Raw genomic sequence first — 15,409 nt, 5'->3', positions numbered from 1 at the left:
GGGACGGGAATTCTGTCCGTCTCAGCTTCAAGGAGAATGGCAAGGTTGGGGGGGGGAGGGAATGTGGAGGCGGTGGGGATTGCCGGACAGCAACAGGGAGGCGACGGGGACTGACTGTGAGCTCCATCGGAAGGGGACATGCAAGCGTCTTGTGCGCTCGTATCCCCTTCCGGCAGCTGGCGGTTGGCAATCCGACCGCCAGACCCCCGCTGAATGAGATGGGCTTTATCTGTATAAATAATTCTTTGGTTCCTTAAATTTAAAAAGAGGTTTGTTTCCGTTTCTTACTATGTTTTATACATTAATGCTTGCGGCGGAGTGCGGGTAACCTGGGTAATCCATTTGAACATAGTGCACCAGTTTGGCGCCCCTCTTTGTCCAAGTTTAAATTTGCCATGAAATTCTGGTTGACCTTTTTTTTTTTCCTAGCATGAGACCAAACATCTTCCTGGGTGTAGCAGAGGGATCAGCGCAGTACAAAAAGTGGTACTTTGAGATGTACATCGATCAGGTAGATCCGTTTCTGACACCAGAGCCAACTCATTTACGCATCGGCTGGGCTTCAACGTCCGGCTATGCCCCTTATCCTGGTGGAGGGGAAGGATGGGGAGGCAATGGTGTGGGGGACGATCTGTTCTCCTATGGATTTGATGGTCTCCACTTGTGGTCTGGTAAGTGTATTCCGTTACATACTGTATCTTTACACTAGAAGGCAATAGGTCGAAACATAAAAAAAAGGTTGACATGCAATAGGTCGACATTGACAAAAGATTGACAGAAGGTCGACATGCTAATGGTCGACACAGGCAAAATGTTGACATACATTTTTCATGATTTTTTTTTACTGACTTGTTCTTAGTTCTCCGAAGCATGGCAAAGCGAGACATGTTAGAGGACGCAATCCACTAATTAGGGGCCCATGTTGACATATGCCGACATAGACAGCAAAAAAGTGAAAACATATTTAAGTCAGCCTCTTCCATGTTAACCTTTTTGATATGTCAATCTTTTACCTATAGACTTTTGATTTAAACCCTGTGGGCCTAATGATCCAAACCCCAATAGAGGCATCTTTCTTGCAGTGTAATGAGGAGCTTTGACCATGTTTTTCCACGTTACCATCTCACAGATAAACCTGCACTACAGCATATTTGGTTCTCTGTAGATAACAGCATTTCCTCACGGAGTGCAGATGGTCATTGATGAATCACACAACGCCCAGTTATGAGGTCTCAGTCACCTTCATACACAGATACCGCTGTTGGTGCGATTTGTGTGGAGCAGTGTTTCCCTCAAAATTAGCCTTTTTAATCTGCTTTGTTGCTTGGGATGAATATATAAAATAGATAAATGTAATTAAATGAAAATGTGGTATTGGAATTCCTGTATGTTACAGTTGGATATCATTTTCCAGACTCTGTAATGTGTGATAAAGTGTGGTTTCATTTTTATTTATAGAGAATGTAATTTATGGTATTGAAAAATAAAAATTGTGACATGACCAGATGACGAAAACAATGATACAAGAAACAAACAGCTGCAAACATTATTGTTCAAGGGATAGGCAGTCACAGAAGCCTGGAAGTTAGATTTTGCCAAAAAGCCGTTGCACTTACTGAACTGAAATTTGATTGGTCAAAACTGACACACTTCTGCTGTAGCATATAAGACATTTTTGGGAAGGTATAACTCAGGGTAGATGTGGGGTTTGTTTCATTAGATAGATCTAGTTCCAGTATATTGGGCCTTTTGGTGCTAAGTTTTTCCAGAAAGCTACCGGCTTTAATTCAGTAAAGCATGCTCCATTATAAAGATAGGGCATTTAAATTTGTTGTGTCTGCGCTTTCACTGCCTGCATGCACGGGCGGGCTTACTCACATCCCTTTCTCGCCCCCCAGAGAGAGAGTGGTGGTGGCATTTTCAGCTTTGCACTGCGACTGCCTCCCTTGAGCCCAGCAACTTCTCCCTCTTTTTAAGCTCTTTTTGCAGGCCGCTGCAGATCCGGGGGTTTCCCCGCATTTTCATCCGGTGGCCAGTTGCCTTTAAGCTCTTTTGTTAGCTGCCACCCATCCTATGCTTCCCTGGCATGTTTTGTCCTCAGGAACACTTTTTCGCTCTTCCTCCACAATTATACTGCCTCCTTATCCTCGTTCTACCTAATATTAGCCAATACAAGGGGGCAGGGCAATGGCACGTCAATATAGATATATGAATAAAATATATATATATATATTCACAGTATTTTTTATCTAAGCTTATGAGTGCAGGTAGCTACATTGTATTTATGGGTGTGAGTTGTTTTGGAGAACACACATTTTTGGCATCACATTACAATCCACACATTTGCATGCATTTATTAGCAGGTATTATATTTTGCCCAGGCGGCACTATGCTGTTTCCCTCTGGGTATTAATGAAAGGAGTCACCACAGAGTTCAGAGATTAACACATTTTGGAGGCTTGGAAGAGAACACCAACACACATTTGCCAGTTGGAGGGATTTAAGCAGGGAGCTCTGTTCATAATACAACAAAAGCTAATTTCCTGCACATAATCCACAGTCTGTAACTACAACAGCTGTGTATAAGTGGGGAACCGCCAGTCTGCGCTCTGTAAAAGGCTGCGAAATGACTCAGGGATTTGAAATATGAAATATTACTTTGTATCAAGCTACCTATGTGTCAATAGAGAAAGGAGACATTGTCCAGGCTCTCTATATACGCTTATTATTGCAGTGAAAAGGTCACTGTACACTGTTCATTAAATACCGGTGAGAGGTTTCTTTGTATTTTTTTCATATTGCTTTAAAATGCAATTTATATGTCTGTATTTATATATACAAATGCAGCTGCGCCTTTAGATACAGTCGCCGGCCATGGCATGTTTACGTTCGGCTGAGCACCTACCTGTTACCACCCAGAAATGCCAAAATGTCCACCCCTAAATCAGGCCAAGTGTGTCTCCTGTGCACAGGGTACTTTTGGGCATAAATCAGGCGGTACTTGTGAGTTATCTGGGCGTCCGATTTTGGTACTAGATCGCATGCGATATCGCATGCGATATCGCATGCGATATCGCATGCGATTTGCATGCGATTTAGCATGCGATTTGCATAAGATTTGCTATTCATTTCATTACCCCACTATCCCCAAAGTGTGTCTATCAACGTGAACCCGAAGCGTGGCGAGCGCAGCGAGCCCGCGAGGGGCGGCGGTACGTGTCCTCCGACCTTTTCATGCCCTACTATCCACTAGGGCGTGGAGTGAGAATAGAATAGTGTGGCGAGCGCAGCGAGCCACCGAGCCCGAAGCGTGGCGAGCGCAGCGAGCCCCGCGAGGGGACGCGGACACCTTCACAGGTATCCGCGTGCCCTTGCGGGCTTCACAGGTGTCCGCGTCCCCTCGCGGGGCTCGCTGCGCTCGCCACGCTTCGGGCTCGCTGCGCTCGCCACACTATTCTATTCTCACTCCACGCCCTAGTGGATAGTAGGGCATGAAAAGGTCGGAGGACGCGTACCGCCGCCCCTCGCGGGCTCGCTGCGCTCGCCACGCTTCGGGTTCACGTTGATAGACACACTTTGGGGATAGTGGGGTAATGAAATGAATAGCAAATCTTATGCAAATCGCATGCAAATCGTAAGTACCCAAATCGGACGCCCAGATAACTCACAAGTACCAATCAGGCATATGTGGGAAGGGTTCGAAATGTAAAATGTGGGTTCTATTTTGCACAATTTGTGTCTGGTTTTATTTAGCATCTTGTGTATGTATCAGTATACAGTAAATATGGGAGCTATTGTTGGTGACAATAATAGCCTAGGAAACATCTGCAAACACAAGGATTCTAGGGGTTATCATTGTGGGGATATCAAAATAAAGGATAGATTGTTTTTTTTTTATTAATTTGCTAGTGACCCTCTCAATACGCCTCGATTGCCCCTGGGATTTACCCCCATGATTGACTGTGCAGGGATTTAGACATAACTTTCCAGGTCATTCCCCGTATTCCAATTGCAATATTGCTACCCCCGCCTCCCTCTATTCTCTGCCTACCTGCTACCACAAATGGGAGCAGAGAAATGACAAAATCGCAGTGTGTCTTAGCTACTCCAAAATGCAGCAACTGAGCTTGTGGTTAGTGAGCTTTGCATTTCTGGTTTCTGAAAGGATAAAATTACTTATTGTAGCTATAGTAGGTCTTAAAAGCCCCCATACACTAGAGCAGGGTTGCCCGAACCTGTCCTCAAGATCTACCAACAGTTCCTGTGTCTCAGGCCACCTGTGGATCTATAGTAGGAATGAATGCAGCATGTTTGAAATGTGACAGTTAGTAATGACTACAGCTGTGCACCGGCTAGGTGATTTGGAAAACGTGGACCATTGGTAGATCTCGAGGACCGGTTTGGCCACCTCTGCTCCAGAGCGAGGTATATAAAAGAATAGAATCAACTTTATTGGCCATGTGTGGTTGCGCACGCTAGGATTTTTTGGGGGATTACAGTGCAGCATCAAGCAGGGAGGAGGGGGGGGGGTTGGAAGAAATTACATACTGTACATTACATTAACACTTTACATGCGGGGAACACATGCCCGCCGAACTGCACAGCGCCTAGGCAGCCATCAGCGGCACCACTGGTCATTGGAGCAGCCAGGTAGGTGACAATATAAGCAGGGACATGACAGTTTATCACACAGGGAACACATACCCACTGAGCTTCACAGCGCCTAGGCAGCCATCCATGGTGCCACTGGTAGTTGCAGCAGCCAGGTAGGTAACAATATAAGCAGGGACAGTACAGTTGTCATGCAGGGAACACATACTCGCCAAGCTGCACAGCGCCTAGGCAGCCATACATGGTGCCATTGGTTGTTGCAGCAGCCAGGTAGGTAACAATATAAGCAGGGAGAGTATAGTTATCACATAGAGAACACATACCCGCCAAGCTGCAAAGCGCCTAGGCAGCCATCAGCGTATCACATGCAGTACACCGATTGTGGTCCTTTTGCATACAATGTACGGTATGCGATCCCAGTCATGGCTGTGGAATACGATAAATATTCAAGGCAGCCGTGAGGATCTGCGACTCCTATCTGAGGAGCACGCAGGGGTTAAAGTGAGGGGGAACGGGGTGAAACGGAGATCCACCACCTCTAATGGTGAGGTGGAACATTTAACCTCCACACTGGCCCTGCACAGTAATTCTCACAGAAAAGCATTCTACTGTAGTTTGCAGAGGGATGCCAAAAACCCTACCACTGGCCCTGTCTCTGCCTAATGTGGGTAGGGGAGGGGGTCATTTGGGGGCATAGAGAAATGAGTTCCCTCACCTCTGCATGACCACTTTAAGTCCTGGGAGCATGGAATAACACCTTGGATCAGAGTCGGAGGAAAATGCATACGATATGGCCATTTTTCATTCGTTCCAGAAGCTCGGAATCGGATGAAAAGTGTCCATATTGCACTAGTAGATGGGGCCTTTACATTTCCTTATATAATGTGGCATATACAGTACTGTATACTGTAGTTGAGTGTTCTTTATAGCATGTTGTTCGACTTTATTTTTCATATCGCTTGTCAAAGTTCATCATTGAGCCCAGTTCTCAAAATGAAAACATCTAATTAAAAAAATAATAATAATAAATGTAAATGTATTTGTTTAAGTTGAGATGTGGCCGTAGCGGTGCACCATTCACAAAGCGGCATAGTGCTCTCATTGTGGCGCATCAATATGTACCCTCTGTCCTGCTTTTAGCATTGACGTATAAGGCAGAAATTAAACTAAGTGCTTTGTATGTTGACTCACAGGAGAGAGGAATGATTATCCTGCTATTTGCAACCAAATTGCTTGTTACTTTGTATATGACTTTCTTCAGTAGATAATTAAGATAAATGCTGCACAAAAGTGATTGCTTTCCTATTCTTCTGTCATTGCTGTATATAGGTCGGGTACCCAGGGCAGTGGCTTCAAGTAATCAGCACCTATTGGCTTCTGATGATGTGGTCAGCTGCTGCTTGGACTTAGGAGTGCCCAGTATTTCCTTTCGAATTAATGGGCAGCCGGTCCAGGGCATGTTTGAGAACTTTAACACCGAAGGCCTGTTTTTCCCAGTTGTAAGCTTCTCTGCCGGAGTCAAGTGAGTAAAAGTTCTACGTCTTATGTTCTTCACCCATATAGGTTGCAACATTTTAAAACTGTGTCCAGCACAAATTTGCTAAGTTGATGCATCAAAGCCCATCACACGTACTTCAGTCCTGGAGAATTCCAGTAGTATCTACAGATATTGATTGTGGGTTTTTTTTTGTATTTGAAAAAACTCTTTTACGCTAGACTTTTTAATGGATTATGGGGCATACAGTATGTAATAGGGTCTCCGTTTGTTGGATGCCGAACTAATTTGAAAATTTCTTTAAGCGGCAATCATTTACATTTGTAAATGATTGCTGCTTTAAAAAGAATGTTTGAGATTGTTCGCCATCCGGCAAACTCAGAGCCTATTATACTGTATATGCCTCAAAGATTTTAAATCTGGTTCAGTCCCCACAAGTTGCAGTTGACAGTTATTTGTGACTATCGTTACATTTTACCATCTTGTTCTTATACAAATTGGTTTGTAGACTAGACTATTGTTTATTTAACTACACTTGCCCAGAACTTCACAGAACATTATTTATATATTAGTCATAGGCAGTATAGGCAAGTGCGTAGCAGTGCTCCCAGTGTGGCACCTTTACTCCATTCACTTGATGTTCCAGTCAACACCTGAGAGACGTTCAGGAGCGGTAGCCCATATAGACATATACAGATGGAGCAGCTCTCATTAGATTCTATCACCAATCACCGCTGCTCACCATCCGCCAGTAGGGGGCGCGTGTCCACGACCCGTTGTGACAGAGCCCACAGCAGGGATTCCACCACCCGTCGCCGAGTGAAGGGGACGCGCATGCGTGTGGATGCTTGCGCGTCCCCGTCCGATGCAGCGCCTCTCCCCCAACAATTGCCAGCTCAGGGAATATGGCGATTCCCAGGGCGGGCTGAGAGGCGCTACATCTGTACATACTGTTTTTTACAACAAATTCTAAAACTGACTATGTAGCTATCATTGTGTTGTGGCTGAGCTCTTTGTTACTCTAATATGCTTATGATACCTGGAAGCTGGCACGTAAAGCAAGCGGAGCAAGAACAAATTGAGACTTAATTACTGTGACCTCTAAACACAGTGATTCCTAAATACGAGGCCACTGGCAATCAAGAAAACGTATGACGGTACCCAGTGCAATAATCCAAATGCAAACTTGTGTCTCGAGGCAGACTCTCTTCCCTTGTAATGTTATGAGTCATGTAACACAGAAAGCCGGGGCAAGCAGTATTTAGGTTGTACATAATGAACAAAGGGTTCTAGATGTGTCTGTAGGCTATTTTCTTAAGTAACAATTCATAAGCTTACAATATGTGTTGACAGAATGTTGCACCAAGCTTCTGCCCAGCAGTATCCGCAAAGGATAGGGTCATTCCTCAGCACTGTAACATGTGGAGGATGAAATATGATTGTGTAATACATTCTAAAGATAGATATATATATATATCTATGAAGATGAATATGAAATGCTCACCTTGTAAAGATAGCCTTCCAACTGCTAATGCATAGGGGCCGATATATTAAGCCCGGTGAAGTGATAATGTGGCTGGTACTTTGTCACTGGTCAGTCCGCTCCTTACTGCCAGTTTTCAATAACCAAGGTTCTTAGTATATTCATTGGCCAAGAAATATTTGCCTACAAACCAGCATCAAGGTGACCTCATATCTCTGGTGGGTCCTTAATACGAAGATTGAATCTGGGGAACGGGACCCCCGAAAATTCCGGCAATTGCCAGTCACCCGCAGGGCAGCGCACAAGTGAAAACCTGGGTGTTAAGGTGTACATACAATGAGCCGGCTGATTCCGATGAATCAGGCCCTTGAAATCGGCCCAAATCGGCTCAGTTTGATGTCCCCTTATGTCCGATGCACGGTCCTTTTGCCATCGGACCTGAGCCGGTGGTCGGACGTGCTGGGCTTCCGACCACCCGATCTGGAACTCCTCCCCCCATGTGTTGAAGGGCAGGCAGTGTGGTCTGTGGGGTGGGCAGCTCACAGTGGCGGGATGCGGCTGTTAAATATTTTGAAAAGACTGGCCAGATGTTGATTGGCTGGGATAATTCTCTCAGCCACTCAGTGTCCAGCCAGTCATCTCAATATATTCAGCAGCCGCATCCCGCCCTGCCGCTTGGCAAAATCCGACTACAAGCTCCCAGCCGCCGCTGCTCGGACGGACTTCACTGCCTGCTACTACGAGCTGGCTGGACCCTGCTGCCCGCCCCCCCCCCCCCCCTTCCCGGCAGCAGCTCCCCGGGAGTATTACATGTAATAAATGGCACATCAAGTGCCAGGTTGACTCTGTGGTTTGTATTACAAAGGATTTGGAAACCCTCTGTTAAAAATAGTACAGTTGCCCCTCTACATCATACCTTCCATTGGGATGCATTCAGCATTCCGGGGGTCAGGATGCCAGCATTCAGTATACGGACGATCACAATGTGACTGCCTTCAGAAGACCAGCGGCCAAACATTAAAAACAGGTTGCTAATGCCACCATACCAGCGGAGAATACGTATAATTACATGAATTACATGACATTAAAACATAAACTCTAGGGACAGTTTGGCCCCCCCTGCATTAAACAATGTGTTGCACCTATTTTATGTTGTAAATTTCCCAGCATCAATTAAAGCGAACATGAAAGCTAGCTAGATGTTAGTAATTTGGGATGCTGCTTGGTGATCATGCCTAGGAATTCCTAAAACTTGTGTTGATGACTGTTATGTGATATTTTAGGGTTCGCTTTCTGCTTGGTGGTCGCCATGGTGAATTTAAGTTTTTACCTCCAGCTGGCTACGCACCGTGCTATGAGGCCTTGTTACCTAAGGAGAAGATGAGAGTGGAACCCGTGAAAGAGTACAAGAGGGATTGTGAAGGAGTTCGGGATTTGTTGGGTACAACGCACTTTCTGTCACAAGCCTCGTTCATCCCGTGCCCCATTGATACCAGCCAGGTATAAACTTTTTAAACTTTCTTTTAAAATTGTTTAATAGATCCATATGTAAAAATAACAAGTGATGTTTCACCAAACCTGGACAGGTGACTCTGTGGGTGCAACCCCTATAGCCGTATCCGCTTGAAACAAACTTATATTAAATCTGATTATGCTCATGATTTAGATCTTGCTACAGTGAAATGCGCATTTGTGGCTGTATCCGGGCAGCATGTCACGGTTCTAAAAACCGGGGTCACCTGAGAGGAGTTAGCAAGTATGGTAATATTTGATAGATTGCCTCAATGTAATGTCTGGTTTACCAACCGGCTGGGATGGAGCAATATACTAAGCTCTATAAATGAATAATTACACCTATATATGTATCAGCGTTAGTACCTATCTGCTGGAATAAGGAACTGTCCGCTACATATGGCGTATGCATCTGTTTAATGTGATGTGTGGCACCCTAATCACCCACTGGGACAGACCAGTACACTGAACTCTATGAACAGGGGCCCAGCTAAGGGTTCATGGGCCCTGGTGCGAAAGGTCAGCTTGGGGCCCCCCTACATACAACAAAATTAAAATCTCGTAACAAGACAAGAGAGTGGACCCCAAAAAGCGCTAATTCACAAGATCCTTGTTCGATCTGTCCTCTCTTCTCACGGCCCTTTTAAACCTCCACAGGTGGTTATTCGAGACACCGGAAAAAGAAAACACAGTCTACTAAATATCGTCAGCCAGTATTGTTGTGTCTATGACACCATAGGTTGCTTCTCCAACTCACCTAGACCGGCTAGGAGAGGTTCACATAAAGGTATCTTTCAATGGAACACTTGATAAAAAGGCACAATCAGAAATAGACTCACCTAGGGACAAGGCCCTATGTACATCCAAAGGTTTCTTTGGTTGATGGAAATAGGCACCGGGATACGTGACTTGTTCAAAATATAAAAATCACTTTTATTACATAAAACAGGACACTCCAAAAAATAGCCAAACGATACAGCTCCGTCAGAAAAGCCCTTATCCGGAATAGGGGCCCAATTCGAGGCTGTAAGTCCAAAGGATGTTAACGGGCAAAAGTCTTGGGGGTCCTGAATAAAATCTTGCAGCTAAACACCAACGCGTTTCAAACCGTATAGGTCCTTCCTCAGGGTGTAGACAAATTAAAATGAGGTCCTGGGGGGGTTTATATACCCTAAAACCTCCAGGCCTGACATAAAACCCGGCACAGTACATAATATTCCATTCCTCGCTAAGCCTATTTCCAACATATAAAATCCTATCATGATCCTAACAACACTTAATTACAATAAACATCAAATAATGGGGAAATGATCTTAAATAATTCATAGTATACTGCATCCGATATACAAACAACACCCAACAGATTTTTCATTCCGGTACTCCAGATTTTCGTATATGTCCATAGAACACTTGCGGGTCTCCATTTCCGGGGCTAGACATAACTTCCTGTTCAGGTGGAACGCATATGCGCTTCACCTGCTTAATGCGTCACTTCCACCCGGATGTGTCCCGGGGAACCTCCCGGCCGGCCGTTCGTACTACAGCGCTGTTACAGGAAGCGCGCCTCCACTTCCTTTAGTTGGAACGCATCTGCGTGTCACCCTCTTTCCGGCTTATAGATTATAGCCTCCGGAGCACAAGCCAAAGGTTGTCATGGATACCCCTTCAATCTTATAGTATTCATGCCGCAGAGCCCATTTGTTCAATGTAGTATTCTACACATACCTCACGGCATAGTAGTAGTCATAATCTCCATATGTAGGAATATACAAGAAAAAACGGTATTAGTCACAGTATATCAACCGCAATAGTCTGATTATACAAAAATACAGAAGGAAACATTTTAATTCACAAGGAAACATTTTAATTCAAAATCGGCGTTTAAGCCACGGGGGACTAAGGTTTTCAGATTGTAAATAAGGCGCATCTCCATTTGGGAAAGTTTGACATCCCTGTCATCCCTTCTCCAATTGGGATTTACAATCTTAATGCCGCAGAATGCTGTTATCTGGCTAGGATCACACCCATGATAGTTTTTAAAATGTTGTGATACATTATGGGTTTCCACCCCCTTCCTAATGTTCCTCACATGTTCTGCTAAGCGTATTTTTAAAGCTCTAGTTGTTTTACCAATATACTGTTTATTACAGGAGCAGCGCAACAGATAAATACAGTACTTCGAATCACATGTTATTAAATCTCTGATGGTAAAAGACTCTCCTGTATAACAAGACTCATACCCTATGATTTTACTACTACCAGACTTGCATATCTTACACATACTACAGGTCCCACACCTATAGAAGCCCTTCGATTTGATGTTATTTTTATTATTGGGTACATTAATGGCACTTCTCACTACCATATTGCGGATATTATCCGCTCTTCTATATATGAATTTCGGTGCTGGTCCTATATGTTTAGTTAGTAAGGGATCTCTATTCAATATCCCCCAATGACGCTTTATTATCTGTTCAATCTGTTTGTGTTGTGTATTGAACTTCGTTATAAAAGGCACTCCCATTTTTTGGTCTTTGTCCTTTCTGGTGGTTTTATTGATAGCTTCCAGTCTATTCAATTCAGCCCCCTCCCTTAGGGCAGATTCCACCATTTCTGGATTATACCCCTTTGCAAGGAACTGAGATTTGAGAGTATTTGCCTGTTCGTTGTAAGTTACTAAATCGGTACAGTTCCTCCTTATTCTAAAAAACTGACTCTTAGGTACACTTTTCTTCCAGTTGTCATGATGGTTACTCTCGTAGGGAATAAAAGAATTCTTTTATTCCCTACGAGAGTAACCATCATGACAACTGGAAGAAAAGTGTACCTAAGAGTCAGTTTTTTAGAATAAGGAGGAACTGTACCGATTTAGTAACTTACAACGAACAGGCAAATACTCTCAAATCTCAGTTCCTTGCAAAGGGGTATAATCCAGAAATGGTGGAATCTGCCCTAAGGGAGGGGGCTGAATTGAATAGACTGGAAGCTATCAATAAAACCACCAGAAAGGACAAAGACCAAAAAATGGGAGTGCCTTTTATAACGAAGTTCAATACACAACACAAACAGATTGAACAGATAATAAAGCGTCATTGGGGGATATTGAATAGAGATCCCTTACTAACTAAACATATAGGACCAGCACCGAAATTCATATATAGAAGAGCGGATAATATCCGCAATATGGTAGTGAGAAGTGCCATTAATGTACCCAATAATAAAAATAACATCAAATCGAAGGGCTTCTATAGGTGTGGGACCTGTAGTATGTGTAAGATATGCAAGTCTGGTAGTAGTAAAATCATAGGGTATGAGTCTTGTTATACAGGAGAGTCTTTTACCATCAGAGATTTTATAACATGTGATTCGAAGTACTGTATTTATCTGTTGCGCTGCTCCTGTAATAAACAGTATATTGGTAAAACAACTAGAGCTTTAAAAATACGCTTAGCAGAACATGTGAGGAACATTAGGAAGGGGGTGGAAACCCATAATGTATCACAACATTTTAAAAACTATCATGGGTGTGATCCTAGCCAGATAACAGCATTCTGCGGTATTAAGATTGTAAATCCCAATTGGAGAAGGGATGACAGGGATGTCAAACTTTCCCAAATGGAGATGCGCCTTATTTACAATCTGAAAACCTTAGTCCCCCGTGGCTTAAACGCCGATTTTGAATTAAAATGTTTCCTTGTGAATTAAAATGTTTCCTTCTGTATTTTTGTATAATCAGACTATTGCGGTTGATATACTGTGACTAATACCGTTTTTTCTTGTATATTCCTACATATGGAGATTATGACTACTACTATGCCGTGAGGTATGTGTAGAATACTACATTGAACAAATGGGCTCTGCGGCATGAATACTATAAGATTGAAGGGGTATCCATGACAACCTTTGGCTTGTGCTCCGGAGGCTATAATCTATAAGCCGGAAAGAGGGTGACACGCAGATGCGTTCCAACTAAAGGAAGTGGAGGCGCGCTTCCTGTAACAGCGCTGTAGTACGAACGGCCGGCCGGGAGGTTCCCCGGGACACATCCGGGTGGAAGTGACGCATTAAGCAGGTGAAGCGCATATGCGTTCCACCTGAACAGGAAGTTATGTCTAGCCCCGGAAATGGAGACCCGCAAGTGTTCTATGGACATATACGAAAATCTGGAGTACCGGAATGAAAAATCTGTTGGGTGTTGTTTGTATATCGGATGCAGTATACTATGAATTATTTAAGATCATTTCCCCATTATTTGATGTTTATTGTAATTAAGTGTTGTTAGGATCATGATAGGATTTTATATGTTGGAAATAGGCTTAGCGAGGAATGGAATATTATGTACTGTGCCGGGTTTTATGTCAGGCCTGGAGGTTTTAGGGTATATAAACCCCCCCAGGACCTCATTTTAATTTGTCTACACCCTGAGGAAGGACCTATACGGTTTGAAACGCGTTGGTGTTTAGCTGCAAGATTTTATTCAGGACCCCCAAGACTTTTGCCCGTTAACATCCTTTGGACTAACAGCCTCGAATTGGGCCCCTATTCCGGATAAGGGCTTTTCTGACGGAGCTGTATCGTTTGGCTATTTTTTGGAGTGTCCTGTTTTATGTAATAAAAGTGATTTTTATATTTTGAACAAGTCACGTATCCCGGTGCCTATTTCCATCAACCAAAGAAACCTTTGGATGTACATAGGGCCTTGTCCCTAGGTGAGTCTATTTCTGATTGTGCCTTTTTATCAAGTGTTCCATTGAAAGATACCTTTATGTGAACCTCTCCTAGCCGGTCTAGGTGAGTTGGAGAAGCAACCTATGGTGTCATAGACACAACAATACTGGCTGACGATATTTAGTAGACTGTGTTTTCTTTTTCCGGTGTCTCGAATAACCACCTGTGGAGGTTTAAAAGGGCCGTGAGAAGAGAGGACAGATCGAACAAGGATCTTGTGAATTAGCGCTTTTTGGGGTCCACTCTCTTGTCTTGTTATATGTTTTTTGGGGTTTGGTAGCCCCTATTTGTGAGATCCCATAGCAGCTTGTTCCGCGTGAGCGCAGGTGGTTCCCTAAAAATTCCATTTTCCATAAAATCTCGGTCTGTTTATATTTTAATACATCAAGTATATTATGTTAATAATAGAACTAACATTTAAACATAGGATAGTAGTTTATTTAAATAAAATATTAAAAGAACAAAGATGATAAAACTGGAGAGGCCCAGGTCTCTGGACTTTCCTGGTAATGTATGATTGCCATCACCTGTGGGGAGCTAGGTAAAGGTGTTTCACTACAGGTGATGGCAATCATACATGACCAGGGAAGCCCAGGAACAGAGCATCTTCTCCCGCATGGAGAGGGTCAGAGGAAGGCATGTATGGTGAGGAGGGAGCTGGAGACGGAGCAGAAGGTGAGGGACGGGTAGGTGGAACAGGGCCCAGGGACAAGGCGGCGGTTGAGGGGAGGGGGTGGGGGGGGACGGAGCGGCGGGAGAGGGAGGGGAGCATGACTCAGACTCACCTTGTACGTAAACGCGCCACAGAATAAGTTCAAATATAGGGGGTGTGCTCTTTTGTGTGGAGGGCGGGGCTCAGAGACGGCCGTTGCACGGCGGAGGGGGCGGAAACATGTAGTACGCACTCGCAGCGGCCGTTGCCTAGCAAACGTACTGGGCTCCGTGCAGTGACGTTGCCGCGCAAAGGAGCATGCTTCTGTACAGTTACGTCGCCGCGCACAGGGGCGTCGTTTAGTAGTGACGTCTTTGGTGAGAAGCGTGTTTACGCTCGGCTGCCCTATTATAGTGGCGGGGGTTACAGTGGCGGGGGTTGGGCCCCCTGGCTCAGGGGCCCGGTCGCAGGTGCGACCGCTGTGACCCCTGTAGCTACGCCACTGTCTATGAATGAATGATCACTCATGTACTTGCAGCTGCACTAACGTCACCTTAGCCGCATATCATAATTTGCCTAAACAAGCGACCGCCTCATAGCACCAAAAAAATAAAATACATATTCCCGGACCATATGTAATGAATGCTTAACCCTTTGAATGCCAACGTTGTGAGAGATCCTAAAAACATCCGCTAAAAATTCCGGTGTCGCTCACAGCGACTGTTCTTTTAGTATAAATCATTACAAATACAGCCAGGTCAATTAGTTAAAGTTTAGTTAAATTCCGCTGTGAGCGGTGCCGGCATTTTTAATGGATATGGTACTCTTTACCTAGAAGGGCGCCCATCGCGGCCATCGCGGGCATTGCATGCGCTAAAAAATCGGGTGCGATGCGACCGACGCCATGCCCGCGATTTCCCATAGGGAA

At 44.4% G+C, this 15,409-nt stretch overlaps 1 protein-coding gene across 13 annotated transcripts in view; it reads left to right on the top strand.

The window, feature by feature from the left end:
* RYR3 (ryanodine receptor 3) overlaps positions 1 to 15,409 on the top strand; it is a 527,067-nt gene that overhangs the window by 265,650 nt on the left and 246,008 nt on the right. For all 13 annotated transcript variants that reach the window (XM_083167836.1, XM_083167846.1, XM_083167845.1 and 10 more), the window contains 3 exons: positions 430 to 671; positions 5,941 to 6,133; positions 8,873 to 9,089. In XM_083167836.1, the coding sequence (XP_083023962.1) occupies positions 430 to 671; positions 5,941 to 6,133; positions 8,873 to 9,089 (652 nt within the window). The remainder of the gene's footprint in view (positions 1 to 429; positions 672 to 5,940; positions 6,134 to 8,872; positions 9,090 to 15,409) is intronic.

Source organism: Crinia signifera, chromosome 12 (genome assembly GCF_055691185.1).
Source record: "Crinia signifera chromosome 12, ASM5569118v1, whole genome shotgun sequence".
NCBI lineage: Eukaryota > Metazoa > Chordata > Amphibia > Anura > Myobatrachidae > Crinia > Crinia signifera.
Note: the sequence above shows the minus strand (reverse complement) of the source record. Positions and strands in the feature narration are given on the sequence as shown.